The 26,243-nt window shown below is 42.0% G+C and overlaps 1 protein-coding gene across 2 annotated transcripts in view; it reads left to right on the top strand.

Moving 5' to 3' along the window:
• SIPA1L3 (signal induced proliferation associated 1 like 3) overlaps positions 1-26,243 on the top strand; it is a 657,587-nt gene that overhangs the window by 224,023 nt on the left and 407,321 nt on the right. For both annotated transcript variants that reach the window (XM_085625340.1, XM_085625341.1), the window contains exons 3-4: positions 5,151-6,957; positions 9,745-9,875. In XM_085625340.1, coding sequence (XP_085481466.1) covers positions 5,484-6,957; positions 9,745-9,875 — 1,605 coding nt within the window. In that variant the 5' untranslated portion in view covers positions 5,151-5,483. The remainder of the gene's footprint in view (positions 1-5,150; positions 6,958-9,744; positions 9,876-26,243) is intronic.

The raw sequence follows: 26,243 nt of genomic DNA, 5'->3' as shown, positions 1-26,243 counted from the left end.
TCTTGCCAATGTGTTCTAATGAAAGTTACCAATGAAAGTTTATGCTATAGGTAAATATTGAAAGGTAGCGTAAGGACAGGCCTTCCAAACTACTTAACTCCTTCAGATCCCTGCACAAAATGGCTGAGACAGCCGCAGAAGATAGACTAACGATGATTCCCTCTCTTTGCCATCTTTCCTAATCCGAGAAGATGAATTCTGCTGGAAAAAATCCCTTTTCACTGTCTGTTGTCTCGAGGTCAGCGTGAAGAAAGAGCCAACTGCAGGCCACAAGAAGTGCCTGGAAACGTGCTGGGAAGGGCCTGTTTGACGACCTTGTTGTAGACTTTGCAAACCCACTGGGGGTTCGGTGAGGTTCTGTGGGAAGGTTCATGCCTCTCAGAGACGGAAGCAGATTCCTTGTGCTGGATTTTGAGTGAAAGGCTCTTTAAAGTGCCGCGGCATTTGGTGGCAGGTAAACTTACAAACTAGAGGGTGCCGTTGGAGCGTCCCCATATCAATTAATTTTCAATTAATTATGGCTATCAATATCCCCCTTAAGTTCCGAATCTCGAGTCCTGGTTGTTGCTACAAAGTTGATCTGCTTCGCATACTTCAAGATATCTTTCAGTTCAATTGAACTGTTAAAAAGACGCAATACAACCAATCACGAAGACAAATATGTTTGAAGTTTGAAATATTAAAGAGCACTAGGAAATCAGTGACTGCATAAGCTCTAGACTAAATCACTGTTCCTATTGCCACCTTCGCACCACTCCCTCTGCTCAGATAGGATCATAGCTCACGCAAGAGCTGGTTAATTGCCCCTCTCTCGGTGCATTCAAAAGCAAAGATTTCTTTCTAATTCTGTGAGACATTGCCTAACCATATCAAGGATGGATGGGGCTAGTATTATGCCAGGGGATAGTCAATCATGTGCAGAATATGCGAACAGCTACTTAGACTATGCCAGAGAAGGCCAGTAATATGTAGGATATGCCCAGCATTACCCCTGGGTGGGCCCATCATGCCAGAACCGGCTCTGCTTTCTGGTGGGGGAAGGAGCTGATGCCATGGGTAGTGCAATTTACACACCCGTACTTGGCAGCATGTGCCAACAGGTATGGGTATGTATCTATAACTTTGTTTCTTTACTTTGAAGAGAAACAAATGGCATAGAGCCGACTGCCTTTTAGGGCAATCTATGTTGCTTATGTAAAAATGTAATATAGTCTGTAAAATGCCTTCAGATTCACTACCTAACCTAACTATGATTAAGATTTATAATAATCTACGATTTAATATCGGATAATGCTGAAATCGCAGGACTCCTCATTTGTGAGACATATTGCAAGAAGGTTTGTGATTTGGAGAAGAAATTGTACATTTTGTGAAATTTTATTTGCCCTATCAGAAGTCTTATAATTAAAATTTCTGCAGTTTTAATGAACTAAAAATAAACATGCATATGATCAAAGAAATAAATTCTCATAACAAAACTTCAGGTACGTGGACATTAAAGTTACTTTCTTATAACTAATTAATAACCATTGAAGTTAGTCGGCAATGGTATACAGTGTAACTATAACTCCCCAATGCACTCCTCATGTTGTCTCTGGCACCATCACACATCACATAAACATTGACCCCATTTGGCACACCGCTGAAGGTGTTCAAAGCTGCTACACCCCTTTATCCACCGAGCATCATCAATTGTCATACCGAACAAGCTCCGGGGTTTGGAGATGACTATGCAGAAACCCATAATGACATGTGACAGGTTCCTGAGCCTAGAACTCTCTTCTGCTGTCAACAGAAGGCTCAAATCAGTCCCAGTACTCAATATTACTACCTCTAGACTTCACAAGGCATGATATGTGGCTCTTAGTGCATGGATGGAGAGTTTTGGGTTTTGGCTGTGTGCGACAGAAGGGTATGGATTTTTTTATTTTTTAAAACACTTTATTAAGTTTTCATGAGAAGGAGCATTGGGTTACAAATTGCATTTATCACATTAAACATATAGATGGTAGGGGAGAAAATGCAGGCGATAAAAGTCAAACCTGTAAACAAATGTTGTTAGTATGGGATTGCAGCCATATATCACCTCAGGAGCCCCGGAGGTCCAGCAACCTGGTTCATTGCAATGTATGGTATACCCATCTCTCAGTATATCGTACTCATTGGGGGGGGGGGGGGGCAGTGCCCGTCTAACATTCCCACAACCCCCGAAACCCCCGACTGAAGGGTATGGATAGATATGAATTTTGGGTTAAGGTGCTTCTTTTGAGATGCAAAGGGGGCGTAGATAATGTACTGCTGGTATTGACCATAGCTGCAAGCCAATAATGGCCATTAAATAATCCACTTTCTCTTTGAGGCATTGGTTCTTGCCTATTATTGCAGGAGCTGGTGAACGACAGCCATCGTGACTCGCTTTAGCTGGACATAATCTGTAAATTAAGCATAGGAAAGGTAGAGTTTTTGGCTATGCTGATAATTGTGACAAGGAGGAGTTGCGATGCAAAAGAATGTTTGCAGCCACCTGCTTCCAGCTTTAGTCTTTGAAAATTGTGAGGCGGGTAGGGTGTGTGATATTGTGAGAGGACATGATCCCAAGTCATCCTGCTGAAGACAACAATCCAGTAGGGATTTGAACATATTAGATGAAGGTACCTCTACTTGGCTATAGGCTGCCGCTTGCAGCTCTTGCTTCCACATCTGCTCTTCTTTGAAAAAAGTGGGGCCACTTGCAATTATTAATTGTATAACATGTCTTTCTTATCTATTTGTGTTTGCTGCTGTATCTGTGTTGCCCTGAAGGTGGGTTTTAGTAAAGTGATTCATTAGACATAATACTTAATTAAAACAATTCTTAAGGTTTGCTTGCTTGATTGCTAATTGCCATTTGCTCAATAGGAGCATGTCATCGGCGTAGTGGTTTACGTTGTTGAAAATTATGCCCGGTCTAATCGAGAGGTAAGTTCTAGGGTTCAGATGCATCAACAGAAAAAATCATTTGGTGTTTTTAGATTATGCGACAAATACATTCGACTGGAATACTTAATATGGACATATGCATTGCGTACTGTGTAAACATCATTGTATTTTACCGTTTGGTTTACAAGCCCAGTATGCCTCGTGTTTAGGCTTTGCATACATCCACGTGGAATTGGGCCTCGGTTCTCTTCCTGTTGTGCAGTCAAAACCCATATTTCATCTTTGGATTACCACTTCCTGCAGCCACCCTATTACAATTGCTGTATTTGGGCAGAGCAGCCATATGGGGAAAATCAAAGGACAGATGACAAAAGGGAGTGTTGAAATGTTGTGCTGCTTGTACATTGAGGACGCGCACTGTTGTCATTATGCACGTATAATGGCAGTAAGGCTTCAGAGTGTCCCTAGTGTTATCATTTATGTGTTTCATTCAAGAGAGTAGATGTACTGCAACACCCAGGCTTGGTTACTTCAACGAGCCTTTAGAAACAGAGCGAAGCCAGATGGAACATTTTTGTACCTCTAAATTCTCGAAGAATGTAAGAATATTGCCTCCGATTTGAAACTTACGTTTCCATATATAATTGTGGTCTTAAACATTACATTTTGACAATTCCTGCGGTTTTGCAAATTCTAGAAAACTCTGGGAATATTTTTTAAGCATTCTAAATCGCTCTGAAATTTTCCCTGCTTGATGTTCATAAGGCAGTGCACCCAAAAAAGCCACACAAAGGAGGCATTGAATATTCAATGTAATTTTGCATTTTTTTGGTTGACTTCAACAGTGATAACCAAAGCACAGATGTCCAAAATCATAAGGACATCGCTAGAGCACCCGTGTTGACACTTAAAAATGAATACAAACAAGAAAGTAATATTTTTTACAATCGTTTGCTGTATGAAAAGAGAAGGTTATGTTTGGCTTGAGGGCAGGCCAAGACCCTATCCATTCGATCAAAAGGATCTACATTGTTCGTATCCAGGGGCGGTTGGTGACCCACAAAAATGGTGAGTCGACATAAATAAAATTAAACAAAATTCGAAGAAACAGTTACATTTTTAAATGAAGAATTATTTTTTTCTTCACTTATCTGTTTAGCCTGCAGCACACCCTCTGTGTTCTCTGGCCGGCACCCGACTCCTCCAATGCTAGTCTTGCAGCTCCTATCTAATCCAGACACTGCTCTCATGCTGCATGAGAGAAGTGTCTGGATTGGCTGGAGCAGACTGCTTCAGCTCTCCAAAGAGCACCGAAGGGCCTGCGCCTGCTCTCCAACCCAGCTGTCTATGACAGCCGGGTGGGAGAGGTTGAATTACGCATGTCTGTTTGGCTGTAATATTGTAACCTGCCAAACCGACATGCCCAATTCACATGGAAAGGGCCACTTGTCATTGCTGCCAATCAGCAGCAACGACACACTGGCCCCTCACTGCCCTCTTCGTTCGGCAGAAACTAAAAAGTTTTTTAAATCCTTTTATTACCATTTAATTTTTCCAGCCTTCTGCAGCTGTGTGGGGCTGGGGGCGGCGCCCCTCTGCTCCCATGGAGGACCGCCGCCGCTCATTCCACTGACATCATTGAAAATGGAAGGCGGAAATGAGCGCACCCTTTGATTAGGTTTCATGATCTTTTTAAACAAGAAAATATTTTTCAGTTAAAAGTAGATTCATGACTTTCAACTTGAATGCCAGCGGACTATGTGTAATGCAGTGTATGATTACAAAAGACATTGACCAATTCCCATAACTTTGCCCCGCTGAAAGCTGCTGTCCAGTTAGGAAAAAAGCTGAATTAAAATCCGGTTTCAGTGCCATAAGTTCCTTAATTCACAACTCAGCTGACAATTGCCATAACTTGTAATATTTAGTAAACTCTTGTTACTTTTTGTTGGTAAATGGTTCAGTCTTAAACTTATCAAATATTTGTCTTCGATAGTTTTGCAGATAACTTGGCTGATCAATAAAGGAAGTAAAATGATCGCATGCCTTTCATACTTATCTTTTAGTCCTCCAAAATTAAAAGGGCAGAAAATATTATTGACATGAAATATAAAACAATAAAATTGTATGTTAAAAACTTTCTCACCCGCTTCTGTGCCCTCATATATTTAGACGTGCTCCTCAAGTATCTGTCTTTTACATGCTTTGTTTTTGTGTCTTTTGTCTTGTAGAATGGGCTGAGAAACTCTTCTGTCTCCTGGCTGCCATCTTGAAATAACCTCTTCAAAGTAGCACTCTACAGATAAATTCAGAAGTCTTAACTCGAGCCTTTTCACTTTCTGGCCACAAAAAATATGTCTGCTGTCGATGGAACCCTTAATGGATTTGAAAATGAGGTGGTGACGGCCTGGGACAGGAAGGCAGGAAAACCTTATTCATCGTATAGCAAGTCTCTGCACGTAAACCCTGAGCCAGCTGCTCCCAACAATGGTTGAGAGTAATTTGTGGCTGATACAAATGAGAGGGACTTTTGTGTTGGCTGCAGAATTATTTTTTGTTAGATTATGACAACCTTTCGACCAATTCACAATGAAAACTCGGAGGGTGGTGGAAACCCAGTAAAAGGGAATGATGTACTCAGTCCACGGAGTGGGGATTACTACCCACAAGGATACTGGGTACAAAATGGCAGTGCCATGCAGCCTTACTCAGCAACAACTGAAAACACTACTGCACGACCTAGCACGACCACCCCTGCAATGCCAAAAATGGGTGTTCGTGCCAGGATTGCTGATTGGCCTCCAAGAAGGGAAGCATTTAAAGAGTCAACAACTCCAAGCCCGCTGAGAGAAATGGAAATGTCAAAAATTGGTAGAGAGTTTGCTGTGCCAAGAGGCATGTATAATGGACAGCACCCACCAGTCAGTGCAGGATTCAGAGGCATCCATAGAATGTCCAGGAAGAGGTCCAAGGATGTTGAATTCCTTGATGGTTGGCCACGGTCGCCCGGGAGGACCTTCATTCAGCTTCGAAATCGGAGTAACAGTGAAATTACGCTCAGTGAGTGTGACGGTGAGGAATCCTTGGAATTCCGAGGGCCTAGGTATACTAGCGGGTTGCCTCTCTGTAGAGAATATGGCAGCACCTCTTCCATAGACGTTCAAGGAATTTCCGAGCAGAGTTTCTTTGAAATGCTGGAAGAGTTTCGTAGTGAGAAGCCTGACCAGCAAGGTTCTGCAGCAGAAGATCTTAATCAACTACTCAGGGTCGATTCCAGCATGGCATCAAGTCTTCATCTAGCTGGGAGCACCCAACCAGATGTGAGAATTGATCAGCTACAGAAAGAAGAACTCCATTCCCTACAGAGAGAAAAAGATAAGCCTAGGAAAAAGAATCAAAAAGGTGAACATGACCAGTCCATTTTTAAAAAGTTAAGGAACAGTAAAAGTGAAAACGAATCTGGCAAAACATCTATGGATCCCGAGGAGGTTAAGCCTCATGACAGCAGCAAACCTTGGATTTGTCAAAAGAGTTTTGGGCATTTTGATGTGCAGAGTATGGTTTTTGATCTCAACGAAGTGGTGGCTAATAGATCTTACATTGCACAGCGAAGAAACACTACAACAGGTGCTTCTGCAGCCTCGGCTGTCTCCCTGGCTGTTTCAAGGGCTTATGGGCTAGGAGGCTTGGAGTCCACTTTCACCAGCACAGAAGACTTGAACTACAAAGAAAACCTAGAACATGACCTTGGAGACGAAAATAGTAATGATCTACTCCTTAGCTGCCCACATTTTAGAAACGAGACTGGTGGGATGAGTGAACGGAATGTCAGCTTTTCCAAAGCTTCCGCTATTTCTCCAACTAGAGGTGAAGGTGGTTTTATGGAACCTTCTCTAAACGTTTTTTGCACTAATGCAAGCATCTCTGTACTAGAGGTACCGAAGGAAATGCAAAGGAACCAGGCTAGATTGAAGCACTACAGCATTGAGCACGTGGATTTAGGAGCTCGGTATTTCCAAGACTACTTTTATGGAAAAGGTAAATTTAATGGTTTCTTTTTTGTATGTTATTCTGAAAAAATCTTTGTTTGCAGTTCTTTGTACCAGGGGTGTGGAATTTAATAAAAGATCGACTTGTCCATGGGGCAGGTTGCTTCATAAATCTACTTGTCCTGTAACAAAATGCACTTGCCCCTTTGGTGCCATGTAGTGCAGCAACAAATTATGGCAGCAATCTCACTATATAAGAGCTCTGATATAGCCTCTCTGATTATGCCACGGCTCATACCATAGTAGTGTTTGAATACTTGCAATGCCTTATGTTGCCACGTTTCGACAGATCTATATACTGGGGCTGAAGGTAGTGGTAAGCAATAATTCTAGGGTTAGAATGCCCTTATGAGTCTGTGCAAACCTATTAACTTGCATGTTTTAAGGGTTTTCAACAACTCTTCTCTAATCTTTTCCCATATTGAGAAATGTTGGAAATTTACTTCTGACAATGGCAGACGTAAAACTTCTTCCAGAGTTGGGAAAAAAGTGGTTGGAGGGAAAGTGAACTTTCAAACACTCCGTTTTTCGCATGAACAAATCTACACATGCAGATTTGCTCATGCTAAAATGCAGTTCACAAATATTTTCTAGGAGTATTATTGCTTGTCAAGCTTCTTTAAATTCTTGGGAATTCACAAAACCCGTATAGCTGCACTTAATGCAAGGACATATACCATGGGTGCACTTTTGAGACTTTTGTTTAATTGGGACCCTAATTTGGACTAGCGTTGACCGTGACCTTTTGTGCTTATTAAAATTCTGTCTCTCTCTGGCTTCACTGTGAGTGACCGCATTCTGTTCTTTCACAAGGAGCATTTCTGCACGCAAAGTAGTTTTGTTCACTGCCAGTAACTACTGTGGCAGTGTGTGCTTTTTGAGACTAAAAAACAATTTTTGCTTTTGCCAATGTTTGTTATAATGGTGAGGGCCCGGCAGCTCACACACCAATAAGGTTTTACAAAAACCATGCCAAAACAAGTCACACATTGACAAAACTAAAACCCTGACCACTAATTTCAGACCTACTGGCTTTGCCAATGCTTGTTTTTTTTGTTTCCCATAATCTTTCTGAAACTGGTTACACTGATTTTCCATTATGAATATTTTTGGGAAATACTAGCATGCACCAACAATTGTTACTAAATGATGCTGCAAAGAAATGGTTCCTGAACTTTTACAGTAGTCAATCAAAATGTTTTTTCCTGCTTTAATTTTTTATTAACATTTTCTTTTGAAAGCAAAGAATCATCAATCTTGCTTTCAAGCTCCTGCAAATATTTGCAGCAAATCAGAGTGCATTCTGGGAGCATTATACATTGCCACATATTGTTAAACTTTGAAAACGTGTGTACACATTTTTATACTGCAACCACTGACAATAATGCAGTCGAAGCTTACAACATTTACCTGAGCGCTCAACCGAATAATAAAGGCTTTCAATTAATGAACCATAGATACAAGTGTGAACAGCATTAACATATGGGCAAAAATATCATCTTAACTGCAGACAGTGCCCTTCCCTGATCCATAATGTGATACTGCAAACTTGCAGCCAAAGGGTTTGTGCTGCAGGGGGTTGGGCCTACTTGTCCCAAGGACAAAATACGCATGAAAACTTGTTGCCCTTGACCTCAAACAATATTTCTTGGGCGTCGGGCTATAGGAATTCCACATCCCTGTTGTACAGAGAAAACAGTGTGAATAATAACAGAAAGAAGAAAGAAACTACCAATTACTCACCTCCTTTGAACCCAACTTGGCATTTGATTCCCATTAGGGTGTGGCTGATAAAGGTAGTCAACCCAAAGGGCACAATCCTACTCCCCAATACGCTTTGCGTAAATAGAATCCTATTGTAGTCATTTTCCTTTGTCAGTAAAAATAACTATGGCACGCTATCTTGGTGGAGAAAGGCATGATTAAAAAGTACAAGCTCATTGGGCACCTCATTTTTGGAATGCAGATAATGAGTTATCTTCTCCTCGTCCAAGAGTCCACACTTTAAGAATTCATTGTACAATACCGTTCAATTAATTTTCCCACGGTAGTGCTACATGCATTTTTGTGGGCATGATCTTTCATTTGAAGGTGTCATCTCATTTAGGATCTTATAGGCAGAGTATCTATGTTTGTGTTTTAGGTACAGAGGTGGCAGCTAGTGAAGACAATTAGCATCAAGCAAACAAATTAAGGTTGTTTGCAAAAAATAGTGCGTATAAAGACATAGCGTGGACATATTGTGATTTCCCCATCTCGCCTTATTTTAACCCTAACTATTGACCACATACTCCACCCACTTCCCTCTATTCTTCCTCACTCTCCAGAATTGTGCAGCTTTTTAAAGATTCAGAAGAGCATTACTGGAGCTTTACCAAGCCTCAAAAAAATCTGTACAACTTTTGCGACCCTTTGATTTTTGCCCACTTTAATTACTTCCCTTACCTTCATCGCCCCCCTGTAATTCACCCATTTTCTCTCTCCGCTGTTACCAATGGATTAAAAGTTGCTCAACGGGGCATCGTGGTGGTATATAGAAAAACCTCTGATAGCTGGTGTGTGAGGACCACAGTCAGCTTTGATTTTATCCAGTCTTTGGATAGCCCACCTGCATATTGTTGTGCTATGCTTGAAATGTGCAAGTGTGCCGATGTTTCTAATTCTCACTGTTAAACTCTGCACTATGCTTTCTCTCTGGTTGTAGTCACTGAAAGAAGCCCGGCTCACATTCTCCAAATGGAAAGTGATGTAACTAAAATATGTGTCCTTGTTTCAGAGCATTCCAATTACTTTGGGGTGGACGAAAAGCTTGGCCCAGTGGCTGTTAGTCTCAGACGAGAGAAGCTGGAAGATAGTAAAGACTTTGGACCACAGTATCTGTACCGAATAATATTCCGGACCAGTGAGGTATTTCAAACCTACAAAAGTTTAAACTTTTTGTGTCAATAAATACCTTATTGAAGCAGAGAAACCACTATGATTTGTGTGCGTTGGATTTTCTTCTTCTTGAATATGGCTGCTTTATTTATCTTTCATTTCTCCCCCTTCCCCGTTCTCTCCTTTGAACTTGTGATGAATTTCTATGCCTTTATTTATTGCACATTCTGTAAATACAAAAAGCTGATCCAACACCCGCCTTGGACAGACGTCTTCCAACGTTCTTCCAAGCCTCTCTTGAATGGAATGTTTTTTTATGTTGGGCGCCTCATTATACTTTACGGTCAGGAAGGTAATGGGAAGAGGGAGCGAGATTTCATAATTTACATTAAAGTTGGTAAAAAGGGAGACAATCTGCAAAAAAACAATTTTTTCATCTTTGAAATATAAACTCAAAACAGAAACTTCTGAAGTGAGTTCTTGTTTTTTTAGTGCTCTCTAACTTATTCCTAAATGACTTATAAATCAAATGGATGTGGTGCTGGCAACCCCAAAAAAGTACAGCTTTTCAAATGTAAGGGAAGGCATGATGAATACCTCTCAAGATCTTCTGAGTCTCCAAGGAAAGTGAGATTCAGAGATTCTAGGTGGTCATCCAATTGAATTCAATGGAACTGCTCTTTTTGTGAGGGTGAGGGACGATTTCAGGGCAAATGAGCGTATTGAAGTCAGCGGGAGGATGTCCCGGGGTACGATAGAGGGTGAAATAAGATGCATGCATGATGCTCACAGCCCCATCACAACAGAGGCAGACTCCATTGGTGGACATAAAAAGCAGATCTCTGAGCTTTACCAAGTGCTTTCTAAATTGTAGTGTTTTCAGTGTGTTTACAACACTTCTGTGACTAAAGTATTGTGAGCACACCCCTTGGTAAATAAAAAAATACAGCTCCGATCTGCTGCTTCTGTCTATTCAAGCTGCTGCGGCTTTGAGATATGCTTTTGTTTGTTTCTAAAAGCAACATATGTTAGATATTTTGATTCAGTTTTTTATTAGAATTTATTTTCACTGGGGTATTTATCTCTCCCCTGCGACGAGGTGAGCTGGCATTCTGCAGCTGGTGGGAATTTCTCCCTTCTGTCTCCCTCTCATGAGCCTGATCTGACGCCCCAGCAGGCAGTACCCTCTTTTTTACAAAATATCACAGTGAGGCCCCCCTCTTCACTCTGTCCCCTGGGCCAACTCTATGAGGCTCTTGGCATGTAGTCCCATTTTCCTATTTGTGAAACATCTTTCCTCACTCCCATTGGCCAACATTAATAGCCCCTCAGGAGTGCGGGTAGTGGGAAGTGCTGCTGTGGATGGGTGCCAGTAACAGCCTGATGGAACACAATGCTCCTTCTCACCTCCCCTTACTATCACTGTGAATCAAGTGCTTAAGAAACCCTGGAAATAGACCAAACAAGGTTTCCCTTCTAGGCTACCTGTACAAGCACTGGTTAATTGCCCTAGAATCAGCCGCTTCCTATATCTTGTGGCTCCACTAACTGCTGAGGGACGTGCGAATCCCTGCACATCTGACTGTTTCAGAAACGTTGGGGGTTTCCAGCAAACATTGTTTTAGCTATCTGAGCCTGCTTTAATTGGCCTAGGGTCATGTTCCCTCTGAAAATTAAGCAATTAGAATACATTTTGATGGGCCTGTCTATTTTCAGCCTCCTTTTGGTGATCCTGCTGTATGATGTGCTCCAAATTCACCTTTAATTCATTAAAGCACAAAGAATATGATCTTATGGCACGTTCTGTTTCCCTCTTCTTCTGAAAATCAGCCTTTGTTGCAGTAACGGATAATGAGCTTCAAACTCTATAAAGGATTCAAATTCAATTTTCCATAAAGATAGGGTGACCAGAATTTTAAAGCAAAAAAACGTGAAATTTCACAAAAATAGGACTATAATTTTCCGTCAAGCGAGCGCATAGAATGACAGCTCTCCTCAGCAGATAATTACACAACAGGCAGTAAGATAATACATAAGATGCAATTTTTAAACCCAGTAGCTTGCCTGTGAATTAAATTGCTTTCTTGGAACAACTGCTAACTATCCCTGCTCTGTAAAACATTAAAAAAACACCTCCCCCGTTTTTAGTCGACCCTCTCCAAAAACCGGGACATGAGCTAGATGTCACTGCTGAAAAGTGGATGGTGTTTGAAATATTCAAAGTATTAATCACAGGAAGGGTCCAACCTATCTGAGGCTTCATTAAGGCAGCATCAGTGTCTTTCTATGGACGGTTGCTCGTTGCAGAGGTAGGGAAATCAATCCGATAACTTCTATACATTTTGTCAGCATTACTGACTGAATGTACATTCCAAAACAGAAGCAATTCGTCGCAGGAAGTTCAGCACATCATATTTGATTGTTGTGAAGTCTGACAAATGCTCCCCTCCCTTTCCAGCATTTTGCAGGGTTTTGAAATATGATTCTTAACCAGTTAGGAAAGTGATAGGGAAAATACAACGGAGTAAGGACCTTAATGGTATTTTTTACTCTTTTTCGCCCTCCTGAACAACATGCTGCTTGCCATCCTTCAGCAAACGTATGACAAGTTCTAACTATAGATGACAGTAAACAACTTGTGGCAGATCACCTTGAATGGTTGTGACAGAGGGCAGGCCCAGCACAAGAGGATGAGGTACTTTTAACATTAGCAGAATCGTTGGCGATTTTTTTTTCTAACTGTTTTTATTAATTTTCGAACGTTAAAAAGATAGTGAAATGATCAGCAGATCACATATAGAAATTAGAGGAAAGCTATATAGCACTCCAAGATTATCAACCTTTTCTAACAGACCTGTAGTGTTGTGTAAGTTAGCAATGATGGAACCCTTTTATCTCCCGATCGACTCTGTAGAACTGTGACATAAGTGTTAGAGCGTAGTGCAGTGAATCCAGGTTTTGAATGTTGAGTTCGTGGTTACACGGAGAAGAATAAAGACTTGTTATACTAAGCTCTGTGTGTGGCGTAGTCATTGGCGGGTACCTTGGCTGGGGAGGATGCTATAATTTGTGACGATATAGGGGATAAGTAACTAGAAGATCGACAGTGCTCTCCCAGAGAGTTTGCCGTGGTCCAACTTACTGCTGGTGTGTGCCTCTGTCGAAGTGCCGAATCAAAGTTTGGTGTATGTGGAGCCAAAGCACAATTACAGTCAGTGTAAAGCATTTGATGATAACTAATCAAGAAACCATTGGCAATGCCATAAAAAAGGTACTGCTCTACTATGCAACCTAAATCTATACATAATACGTAGTGATAATGTTAAAGGTGGCTACAACCAGGTTTTGAAAGAGCAACAAATCGTGACAACAAATTGCAAGATAATTCTGCACTCGGAAGCACTGGGTGGCAGAGATCAACCAGGTGTTTGACAGTACAAATAAACACCTAAAAACAAAACAATTCAAATAGAAGAAATGGGAATCTGCTTGCCAGAATTGAGTAACGAGTCCTCATACTAAGCGTTGGGTGGAGTAGCCCCAGATGAAGTGCGTAGGGTTGTGCTTAAGGAGCCGTCCATACACGAAGTGGCACACCACCAAAGCTGCCGAGTGGCCACTCGGAGCAACTCCAAAGGTCCAAAGACGGCTGAAATGCCAGAAACCAGTCCTAGGAAGCTTGTTTCCGGTCCAGGGAAGACATGGCTTGGCAGTTCGGGCTGGACTGTTCCCATGAGGCACAGGGTCAGACTGATTTGCATATGGCCATGTCTGAACTGGGGTGGCAGAGTGGGCTAAAGAACGGTGATGGATTAAACCCAGATCAGTTGACTGGGGGTGAGTGCTTGCAATGTTCAACACTCCGTCCATCATTTCCTTTGGTATTTGCTTTGTTCGCCATAAGTTGGCAGGGTATGCTCAGACGTGAGTCCCTTGCTCACTTTGCCACTGGATTCAAGCAAGCCTGGCTGAAGACGGCTGAAATGCCAGAAACCAGTCCTAGGAAGCTTGTTTCCGGTCCAGGGAAGACATGGCTTGGCAGTTCGGGCTGGACTGTTCCCATGAGGCACAGGGTCAGACTGATTTGCATATGGCCATGTCTGAACTGGGGTGGCAGAGTGGGCTAAAGAACGGTGATGGATTAAACCCAGATCAGTTGACTGGGGGTGAGTGCTTGCAATGTTCAACACTCCGTCCATCATTTCCTTTGGTATTTGCTTTGTTCGCCATAAGTTGGCAGGGTATGCTCAGACGTGAGTCCCTTGCTCACTTTGCCACTGGATTCAAGCAAGCCTGGCTGAAGACGGCTGAAATGCCAGAAACCAGTCCTAGGAAGCTTGTTTCCGGTCCAGGGAAGACATGGCTTGGCAGTTCGGGCTGGACTGTTCCCATGAGGCACAGGGTCAGACTGATTTGCATATGGCCATGTCTGAACTGGGGTGGCAGAGTGGGCTAAAGAACGGTGATGGATTAAACCCAGATCAGTTGACTGGGGGCGAGTGCTTGCAATGTTCAACACTCCGTCCATCATTTCCTTTGGTATTTGCTTTGTTCGCCATAAGTTGGCAGGGTATGCTCAGACGTGAGTCCCTTGCTCACTTTGCCACTGGATTCAAGCAAGCCTGGCTGAAGACGGCTGAAATGCCAGAAACCAGTCCTAGGAAGCTTGTTTCCGGTCCAGGGAAGACATGGCTTGGCAGTTCCGGCTGGACTGTTCCCATGAGGCACAGGGTCAGACTGATTTGCATATGGCCATGTCTGAACTGGGGTGGCAGAGTGGGCTAAAGAACGGTGATGGATTAAACCCAGATCAGTTGACTGGGGGTGAGTGCTTGCAATGTTCAACACTCCGTCCATCATTTCCTTTGGTATTTGCTTTGTTCGCCATAAGTTGGCAGGGTATGCTCAGACGTGAGTCCCTTGCTCACTTTGCCACTGGATTCAAGCAAGCCTGGCTGAAGACGGCTGAAATGCCAGAAACCAGTCCTAGGAAGCTTGTTTCCGGTCCAGGGAAGACATGGCTTGGCAGTTCGGGCTGGACTGTTCCCATGAGGCACTGGGTCAGACTGATTTGCATATGGCCATGTCTGAACTGGGGTGGCAGAGTGGGCTAAAGAACGGTGATGGATTAAACCCAGATCAGTTGACTGGGGGTGAGTGCTTGCAATGTTCAACACTCCGTCCATCATTTCCTTTGGTATTTGCTTTGTTCGCCATAAGTTGGCAGGGTATGCTCAGACGTGAGTCCCTTGCTCACTTTGCCACTGGATTCAAGCAAGCCTGGCTGAAGACGGCTGAAATGCCAGAAACCAGTCCTAGGAAGCTTGTTTCCGGTCCAGGGAAGACATGGCTTGGCAGTTCGGGCTGGACTGTTCCCATGAGGCACAGGGTCAGACTGATTTGCATATGGCCATGTCTGAACTGGGGTGGCAGAGTGGGCTAAAGAACGGTGATGGATTAAACCCAGATCAGTTGACTGGGGGTGAGTGCTTGCAATGTTCAACACTCCGTCCATCATTTCCTTTGGTATTTGCTTTGTTCGCCATAAGTTGGCAGGGTATGCTCAGACGTGAGTCCCTTGCTCACTTTGCCACTGGATTCAAGCAAGCCTGGCTGAAGATGGCTGAAATGCCAGAAACCAGTCCTAGGAAGCTTGTTTCCGGTCCAGGGAAGACATGGCTTGGCAGTTCGGGCTGGACTGTTCCCATGAGGCACAGGGTCAGACTGATTTGCATATGGCCATGTCTGAACTGGGGTGGCAGAGTGGGCTAAAGAACGGTGATGGATTAAACCCAGATCAGTTGACTGGGGGTGAGTGCTTACAATGTTCAACACTCCGTCCATCATTTCCTTTGGTATTTGCTTTGTTCGCCATAAGTTGGCAGGGTATGCTCAGACGTGAGTCCCTTGCTCACTTTGCCACTGGATTCAAGCAAGCCTGGCTGAAGACGGCTGAAATGCCAGAAACCAGTCCTAGGAAGCTTGTTTCCGGTCCAGGGAAGACATGGCTTGGCAGTTCCGGCTGGACTGTTCCCATGAGGCACAGGGTCAGACTGATTTGCATATGGCCATGTCTGAACTGGGGTGGCAGAGTGGGCTAAAGAACGGTGATGGATTAAACCCAGATCAGTTGACTGGGGGTGAGTGCTTGCAATGTTCAACACTCCGTCCATCATTTCCTTTGGTATTTGCTGGGCTCCAATGAAGACCAAGAGGGAGTTCAAGGTTCCACAGACTGTCCAGGATGACTTGGAGTCCAGCACAGCGCCTTAGAGATAGTGGGGTTGAAGCAGGTCCTAGCGGACAGCAGTCAGTGTCCGAGAGAACACCACCCTCAGTGTCTGCCAATCTTCTAAATGGTTAAAATACAGCCTTCTTGAAACCACCAACTCCACCGTTCAATACCGTCAAAAAGCTAAATATTGGCAACAGACTACTTGGATAGAGACATTTGATGATTTCATTAATGCGTTAGAAAAAGCAGATAACAAGATTATCAAATATCTTAAGTATCTTGTTGGTGAAAGTGTAATGAAGTCATTAAAAAAAATGCAGCGAACTGACAAATTTACATACTGTCAGATCAATGCAGCCTTGAATCTCAAGTTCAATCCAAAGCCAAATGTAGATTACAAAAGAAACCTTTTTAGTCAAGACTGACAAAGTTGGTGAAACTAATGTCAAATTTGTTGACAGACTGGATAAACTGATCAAACTGTAACTTCAAATAATTTAATGATGAGTAAGCTATGTGTCTCAAAGTTATTGACAGATTCATTCAGACGACAAATGCTGAGAGAAACTCTTAGACTGGAGTGTTTTCTCATGGCTGCTAAAGCTGAAAAGCTTGCCGATCGACAAGCTGGTGTCAGGGAGGCCGGAGGAGCCCAGAGTGAGCAGTCTAGAATATGAAAAGAAAGCCAAAGCACAAGGCAGAGGGACACAGTGATGTCCCCACAGAAAAAGATGTTGTGTTTCAGGTGTGGATTTTTGTTTCAACGCAAAGGTTAATGACCTGCCATTGTGCTGGTTTTCAAAGGCTGTCTGAAGGACAACCACTTTGTAACGGTTTGCAAGGCGATGGACAAGAGGAGATGTTCAACTCACTCCCACAAGACCAAGCGATCGCACCAGTTAAGACAATCCAACACCAAATTAAGTCAATCATCATCTAAATTACAGTGAAACAGTTCTTCAGTATCAATGTCAAGTGAAAGTCAAGTAGATGGTTGTGCAATGTCAATGTTTACCTCTGAAAAAAGTGTGCATGCTAGACTGGCCTCACATGAAGAAAAATACAGGTCAAAGAAAAGTCAACATGAAAAAACACCAAAGTATTCAAACATTGTCCAAACATTACCCTAAAAGTAAACATTTGCTCAATACCTTTTAATATTGAAAGTGGTGCATCAATAAACATTATGCTTGAGGAGAAATATGGTAAACACTCTCAGTTGTCACAATCTATGCCATTAAAAACCAAAGTATATACATGAGCTGCATTGAAGCCATTAAAAAGTCAAGGTTCATTTGTAGCAAAGATGAAACACAAGCAAGCACGAGTACAAGCACCTATTCATGTACATTAAGGTACGGCGTCGAGAGCCTGTTTGCTCAGCTTCAGCACAGCTGCTGATATGGGACTGATATCTGTGAACTATAAAATGAGTGCCCATCACAAAATAGTAAGTCAGTTCCCTTTGTTGTTTAATGGGTTAGGAAAACTCGACCATGAAAGTAAAATTACACATTAATGAAGACATCCGTCCTATTTCTCAAAGACACAAACTAATTGCATTTCATTTACTGAAAGCTGTTGAAAAAGAACTTTAATCCTTACTCAAACACATCGTTGATGGTTGTTCCACTGGTCCAACGCCATTGGTTTCTCCCATGGTAATACTAAAAAAGGATAGTGAAGGAGCCGTACACATCTGCGTGGATGTGAGTCAAGCAAACAAGTCAATTGAAAGAGAGCGTCATCCATGTCCGCACATTGCTGACATGATAGCACAATTGAATGGTACGAAAGGTCTTTTCTCGCCTTGATTTGAATAAAGGAGATCATCAGTTGGAACTCTAGGAGAATTACTGGTACATTACAGTCTTATCTATACATATTGGTCTGTTCTGTTATAAAAGACTAAGTTTCAGTGTGTCATCAGCTGCAGAGCTTATTGAAGATGTCATTCGACGTATCATGCAGCCTGTAATGAACGCTTTCAATTATAGTGATGACCTATTGGTTTTCTGAGCTACACACAAGGAGCTCGAAAAAGCTCTCTTGCAAGTGTGTTGTTTACTTATTGACACAGGTTTAAAGTTGAGTGCTGAGAATTGTGAGTTCCATAAGACAAAACAAATTATTTTGCCATATCTTTTCTAATGGGGGTATGACACCCGATCAAGCTAAATTGCAAGCGTTATCAACAGCCAGTCCCCCACAAGATGTTTCCATGTAACGTTCATTCCTTGGCATGGCCAGCTACTGGTCTAGATATATACGAAACTTTTACACTGTAAGTGCGCATTTAAGAGACTTGACGAAAAAGAATGTTTAATTTCAAGAAATCAAACATGATATTGAGAACACTACTGAAATGGCATCATTTGATCCAACGCTTCATACCAAGGTGGTTGTTGACGCCTGCTCCGTCGGGTTAGGCGCAGTCCTTGTACAGCAGACACCAAAACTCTTGAAGACATATTGTGGCATATGCAAGCAGAAGTTTGTCCCAAACTGAACATTCTTATTCACAACCTGAGAAAGAAAGTTTAGCAGTAGTGTGGGCTTATGAACATTTCCACTTATTTTCATCTGGAAAACCTTTCACGCTTGCGACAGATCACCAAGCATTATTGACCATCTTCGGCAATCCAAAGGCAAGGATGCCTCCTTGCATTGAACGTTAGGGTCTTCGATTACAAGAATACAATTACACAATCGTGCACCTTCCAGGGAAAGATCAAAACCCTGCCGGCAACCTCTCACGAGTGCCTCTACAGTGCCATGGTACCCCTCTCAAGACAGCTGAAGCCTATATAAATTTAATTATGAAATAGAGCACACAGCTGCCATTTCGCTGTAACAGATTGTCACTGCCACGAGTAACGATAGTAACATGTTAAAACTAAAAGAAATTATTACGCATCAGTTGTTAGACCAGTACACTCGACCTCTTGCCAGTGACCATGAATACCAAAAGTTTAAAAATATCAAGGATGAACTGTTTGTTACTCAAGAAGGCATTATCCTGAGAGGTTCGAGAATTGTTATTCTAAAGAGTGTGCGAAAACCGATAATTGAAGTGTTCCATGAAGGACATTGTGCAATCGTTGCCACAAAACTAGCTCTCAGAGACAGAGTCTGGTTCCCTCATCTCAATGAGTGAGTTGAAAGAGAATTGCAGGCCTGTCTTCTCTGTAACTGCCTTTCATCGAAAACCATGCAACACACATTAAACATGTCAGAGTTACCAAAGCATTTATGGGAAAGAAATGCCGTTTAACGACTTCGGTCCTCTTGACAACGTAAATCACCTGATTGTGATTGTTCGAGTTTTCCATTGCTAGAAGATCTGTCACTCATGAAAGAGTCATCAAGAGATTTGACGGCATCTATGCGACATGGGCTGTTCCTGCGATCTTAACATCTGACAATGGTCTACCTTTCAACAGTCAAGAATTCAAAACTTTCTCATCTTAGTGTGAAGCATCAGAATAGCACCCCTCTTTGATCCCTAGGCCAATGGCCACGTCGAACCTTTCATGAGTACTCTTAAGAAAGCTATTCAGCGTGCTGTATTGGAAAACCTCGACCTTAAAGCGGTCTTGAATTCTATTCTTCGAGCTTACCATTCGTCCCTCTGCTCGACCACAGGTGAAAGCCCTGTTTGGGAAGTTTGAGGAGAGCCATGATGACCAAGTTATCTCAATGGACCAACAAAAGATCAAGTACTGAAGAAGAAACCTGTATTAAAGGCTTGGATCATTAAAGGAAAATGAAGACTTATGCAGACAAGCGCCGACATGCACAAGTCATTACTTTCACTAGAGCAGATCGAGCGCTTGTCTGTCAGTCTCGAAGACGGAAATCTGATGCTCCCTTTGATGCTGAGCCATTTCTTGTTGTGACCAGCAAAGGACACGCAGTTGACTGCAAAACGTCGTTGGAAGTCCATTATGTGAGATTTCCTCACATTTCCGACATGTGGCTCATCTCTCATCAGGCACTGATGTCAATGTAGAGACTGGGTCTGAAAGGACAACTGAAAACTCCCTTGCTGCTGTTGCTTCTACATTGCCAAGGCAGATCAGACACTTCTACTGCCTGTCCCCAGTTTCTGACAACACAATCAGGACTTGTGATCAGAGCTTCACGATGACTTATCAAAGCTATAATTGTATATTTATTTGTTCAAATTGTTGTTTTTAAATGTAACCGAGGTTAAGATGTAGTGTTGTGTGAGTTAGCAATTGCAGAACCCCTTTGGCGTCTTATGGACTCTGTAGCATTGTGACTTAAGTGTTGGAGCATAGTGAAGTGAATGCAGGTTTCAAATGTTGTTTGTGGTTACACACAGATGAATAAAGACGTGTTATACTAAGCTCCGTGTGTGGCATAGTCATTGGTGGGTACCCAGGCTGGAGTGGGATGCTACAAGACCCCTCACCAACCCATTTCGTGCTGTTAACCTTGCTTATCAGTCAGCGTCCCAAATAAGTGCAGAAGCTCAAATGCTCAAACTGAAATCAGGAAAATGTTTTGTGTTCACAAACGAGATGCCTAGGGCATTACAGGCAGTCCACTTGGGAGGTAACCCACCCTAGGCTTCCAATTTGCATCACATTTCAAATGTTCTCACCTTATGTTCCTTTTTAAGCATTTCACTGTCCAATGTATGGCATAAACATGAGTGCCGCTAAGTCAGAGTGGGGATATCTATTTTTCTTCTTCTATCATGTTACCTTTGCCAATTTCTTAACCGCCAAAAAAATCCAACCATTTCCCTAATTACGTCTTGTATCTCCTGCCAAAAAGGCTTGACCTTGGGGCAACTTCACCAACCATGTGCCACAACACCCTTTTGATTACTGCCTCTCAAAGAATTGGAGCTTGCTTTAGGGAACATACAGTGAATCATGTCTGGATTGTTGTACCAACTATACATTAGTTTAAAGCATATCTCTCTATTCTTCATATTGACCACCCTTTTATGCATATCTTCCCATAAGACTTCTTGGTCTGTATTAGAAATCACCCTCTGCAGGGTATATTCCCACATGCTCCTATATTTACTGTGTTGAGAGACTTTTGAATCCAGGGATGTTTTGTAAATGTTTTAAATATCTCTCGTTCAGATGTGAGTGACTAGATAGGCAAATCGATTTTTTTTTTTGTATCCCTTGTGGTCGCTTTTTTCGTTGTGGAGTTCATTACCCGGCAATGAGTCTAGGCACCGTGCGACGGTTCTGTTTCCCCTAGATGAAAGTCTTCTTTAGCTTCTGTGGAGGTTTTGATGAGCACTTTTTTTTTTAACGTCTGAGTGTACCTTTCCATTCCGTTCAATTATCGAATAAACCAGGTTGGAGTGCTGGTGAGAAGTCTGGAATAAAACGAATTGGGCTGTATAAGGGTGGAAAGGATGCAGTGTCCCTGTTTTGTGTGTATACTATCCCACACATTGAGAGCAGTCGGCAGAAGTGTGCCTTACTCCCTCAGTTAAGTAATTAACATCCCTAGTGTGTTGGCCCATTATAGTTCTTTTTTCCATATAAGGCCATATTTTGTCAGTTTCTATTTTAAACGAACCAATTTGCCCCCCTTAATTGTGCTGACAGATCGTTTGCGCCCAAATCTCAGAGCTTCTTCACCTTGCTACTTCATGCTCTGTAAACATTTTACAGCGTCTCTGTTCCACTTCCTTATAGATTGAGATGTATATTGTAGAAGGTGTTCCAAGAAGTGGATTTCTACCTTTACTGGCAGGCCTGGAAAGGTACAAAATTATCAGAAGTATATACATTTCTGTGACTTTTATCGTACTTAGCCACGAAATGGAAATCTCAGTCCCAGGACTGCTATAATTTTATTTTTATAACCACAAAGGAACATATTTCACCATAGCCGTGTCTTAGACTCTTATATGATTTTATTCTCCAAATATGAGAAGTGGCCCGTGAAATAGTTCTTTTAATTGGGTCACAATATCCCCGAAGACCGTGAGACTCAAAACCTTCATTTTCTCCGTATTGTTTTTATAGCCAACTAAGTTCTGGCTGTTGGGGGTGATCTACAGGTTCAAGAAGTGATTTTTCGGGGTTACCTAAGGTTCAAAGGGCATTTTCTGAAATCAAAATCAATTTGTGTACTTCTGATCCAAAGGTCAATCCATGCACTACTTGAGATCTTTGTATATGGAATGCAAATGGCTCGATACCCATAATAAACTATACAGGTGATAGAATGCATGCCTGTCTAGTACCCCTTTGTAGCCCTATCTGGTTCAGTCAGTCAGTCAGTCAAAAATACTTTTATTCGGTAAAATTAATACCATAAAAAGGAACATTTCATATAAACATTACATCAATTAAAAAGTGAGCACAGACATGGCGTCAATGGTTATCGTTATAGAGGCATTAAACGGGACGAGAGGCACAGTCCCCACAGAGTCATACAGGGGTATACACAAAAATTCTATACAGTTAAAATCATTGATAAATAAGAACATGTTAAGAATCATAACATGTTAAGAATCATAACCTCCAGTTAAAAACCCACAAAAACTACAGCATTATATCAGTTCACAGTGTGTCTAGTCCTGCGGTTGCATTACTGTTCTTTTTCTTATTGTTAATACGAACAGCAGCAACTAAGAAGTTAGCAACATGAAAAATTATCCGAACATTGCTCATTAATTGTAGATATACAAGGGCTGGTCTGACCTGGGTGAACCCTATTTCTTTAAGCAACGGTAATAAATACTTCTTCCTGATATCGGAGTAGAACCTACAAAACATAACAAGGTGTAGAGTATCTTGTGGGGATGCGTTATCACACTTGCAGGGCTCCACTTTATCAGGGAAGCCCCATTTAGGGTAGTCACCTGATAAAAAATGAATTAAATTAAATCGAAATCTGATTAACAGAAAACGATGATAGGGGCGTGTTACTAACTTCAGATAGGGTTCCAGACCAGGTAGGCTCACTAGCCCATAGTGTAATCTTACTAAAGGTTTCTTCAGCTCTAGTTCTTCTCTTTCTGCGAGATTTAAATTTATCATAGCAGTTTTAATCAAACCCAGGTCTGCTTTCTTAATAGATTCTGGTAACAAGAAAATCTTCGGCCTACCAAGTTTATTAAGGGTTGTTTTAATGTAGGCTTACCATGGGATTTTACTAGCTAGGTCTAAGGCCAGGCAATCTTTAAGGATCATATGATTTAAAGAGATCTCATCGTTAAGCCAGGCCTTAAGCCAACATATTATTGGGGCCATTTTTACTGTATCTATAACATATTCCAGTCCCAACTCCACGTGGATCGAAAAGGTGGGCGTTGACTGTGGCACTGAAAGTAAGGATCTAAGAAAAGCATCTTCCACCACTTGAATCTGCTGGGTTTCAGTGGCATATCCCCATATCTCAGAACCATAAGTAGCTATTGCAAGGCATTTTGCCTTGTAAACCTTTATAATGGCTTCCATAGGTCTGGCTCCTAAGCGTTTTGAGAAACCCATGAGAGCTGATGAGGATCTTACAAATACATTTCTTTTATGTTTCATTTGCGGTCCCCAGGTCCCATTCTCACTAAATAAAATTCCTAAATATGTGAAAACCGGGACCCTACTGACCACGTCTTTACCACAAAGGAATGTCAATGTTTTTTTCTTTTTACTTTGTTCCCCCATTATCATAACGTGTGATTTTTTAGCATTAATTTTCAAATCAAGTGATTCCATAAAAGTATTAAATTTCATTAATAATTTGTTTAATCCAATGCCTGTTCGCGCGAGAAGAACTGCATCATCGGCATATAAGAGAACTGGTATGATTGTATCTCCAACTCTCGGCACATCTAATGTGGCTCTCTTCAAAGCAGGTTCTAGAGCATTAATATATAATGTAAACAGCAGGGGAGCCAAAATGCACCCCTGCCTAACACCTCTCTCTGATTTAAAATACCTGGTGCATCTGCCGTCTTGGGTAACTCTTATAGAGGCGATCAAACCACAGTGTAGATCAGCAAGGAATTTAACCAAGGTGAAATCGATCCCCATATCAATTCAGATTTGCCAAAGCTTAGACCTGTTAACTAGGTCAAATGCTGTTGAGAGGTCCATAAAACCCAAGTAGAGGGAACCCTTTTTGACCACAGTATATTTACTGATAAGGAGCTGTAATTAAGGCATTGATTTAATGCGCTCCTTTTTGCTCTAAATCCGTATTGAGCATTAGAGAGGATCCCTTTACCCTCAAAATAGTCTGTCAGTCTATCTAAGATAACTCTGCCTAAAATCTTTACAGCAGAGTCTATCAGGGAGATTGGCCTGTAACAAGCTGGATCATCCCTCTGTCCTTTTTTAAATACCGGGATGATAATGGACTTTGACCAGGATGTAGGCATAGTTTTTGGGCCTAAAGCGTTGAAGATGTTAGTCAATATCCTAGCCCAAAATTTAGGAAAACTTTTATAGAGGTCCGCCGGGACCCCATCAGGTCCTGGTGCCTTATTAATCATGGTCTCCGTTATTGCTTGTAATACTTCTTGCTCCTGGAAGACCAATCCTGGCGATGGGACTGAATTATTGATATGATCTGACGAACTCTCAGTCCCCTCCCTTCCGTATATTTTCTCAAAGTGGGAAATCCATAGCTCATCTTGGATAATACAATCCAGATGAGAATTATCCTCACTGTTGAAATAGGGATCATTAATGGTTTTCCAGAACTTTCCACTGTCCCTCAGGACCTCCGGGAACATAAGTTTGTCCCATGCCTCGTCCTTAATCTGGTTTTTTCTTGTCCGGGTAGCTTGTTTATAGGAATTCCTCAACATATTTATGTGCTCCCTGTTTCTAGGGGTCTGCTTTAATGCTTTTAGGAGGGCAGAGTGGGCCCTGGTACAATCTTTGTTGAACCATCTTTTCCCTCTAATGCTGGGTTCTGAGGGCGTTTGCTTCGTCAATTTACTACAAATTTGCTTACAGATACTTTCAAAAGCATCTATAATCAGTATGTTTGACGCGTCAATGTCCAAACAGATATTAACTTCCTTCTCTGTATTGGACAGGACTTCTCCTACAAAGATTTCTGGGATCACTTTCGTCCATTTTAATTTCCTTCCTTGGGCAGTTATCATCACCTCTCGACTAATAACCCTCTGGTCAGATGCTATAGTTGATAATAGTGCCCCCTGGGCCAATTCTAAAATAACGGGGTTATGATCACTAAAAACAGAATACCCAACTTTATACGAGATGACACTACTTAAGACTGCAGCGGACATAAAAATATAGTCTGATTGTTCCGATGGCTGTTCCCTTATAGGTGGCAACCCTCGGGCCGCTCTTAACACACCCCGATTCATAAAGATTTATGGTTGCCATAAGGTTCTCGAGGTACTTACCTTGCTCCGTATGTTCAAAGTGTACCGGAGCAGAGTATTGGGGACCATCTAAGTTATCGAAGATACAGTTTGTTTCACAGGGGTGAATATTAAAATCTCCCATAACAATAATCTCAGCTTGCTGATTATCTATTTGATAAGCAGTCAAACACACCTCTAAGTTGTGTAAAAATTTATTAGTGCTGTCACTATTGGGAGAATTATAAAAATTAACCATTAAAATTTTCCCTGCGTGTGGGCGAGATAGTTCTACTGCCAAACAATTATGGCAGTTTACTTCGATTTGTTTTAATGAACCACGCACATTTAGGGAAAAACACATTAATAGACCTCCCTGTGCCCTACCATAATGTGCCTGTTTAGCGGAAATAAATAAATGTGCATACCCATCTATATAAAAATTATGGTCTGTGTCCCAAGTTTCCTGGAATGCCAAAATATCATAAAGCCTTATCTCTTCCAACCAGGTTTTGTCCCTGCATTTACTTCTCAATCCCGCTATGTTCCAACTCAGGATTTTACAATTAGAAGTGTGGGGACAATGTTAATCTCTGGATTCTCTGAAATAGTAACATTGTTTATAATAGCCACCTCTGGCCGGCTAGGGGATGTATGCACTTCCTCCTGACTGAGATGTAGCCCATGAAGTCAGTCGCAATCCTCCAAACCAGAAAGCACTTCAAACCTATTATATAGTTCCAAATTTTCCCCTAACCTCCCTGTTAGACCTGTCAGCCCTTTGGCAGTTCCCTCCTTAATTATTATTTTTGTC

Source organism: Triturus cristatus, chromosome 9 (genome assembly GCF_964204655.1).
Source record: "Triturus cristatus chromosome 9, aTriCri1.1, whole genome shotgun sequence".
Taxonomy (NCBI): Eukaryota; Metazoa; Chordata; class Amphibia; order Caudata; family Salamandridae; genus Triturus; species Triturus cristatus.
Note: the sequence above shows the minus strand (reverse complement) of the source record. Positions and strands in the feature narration are given on the sequence as shown.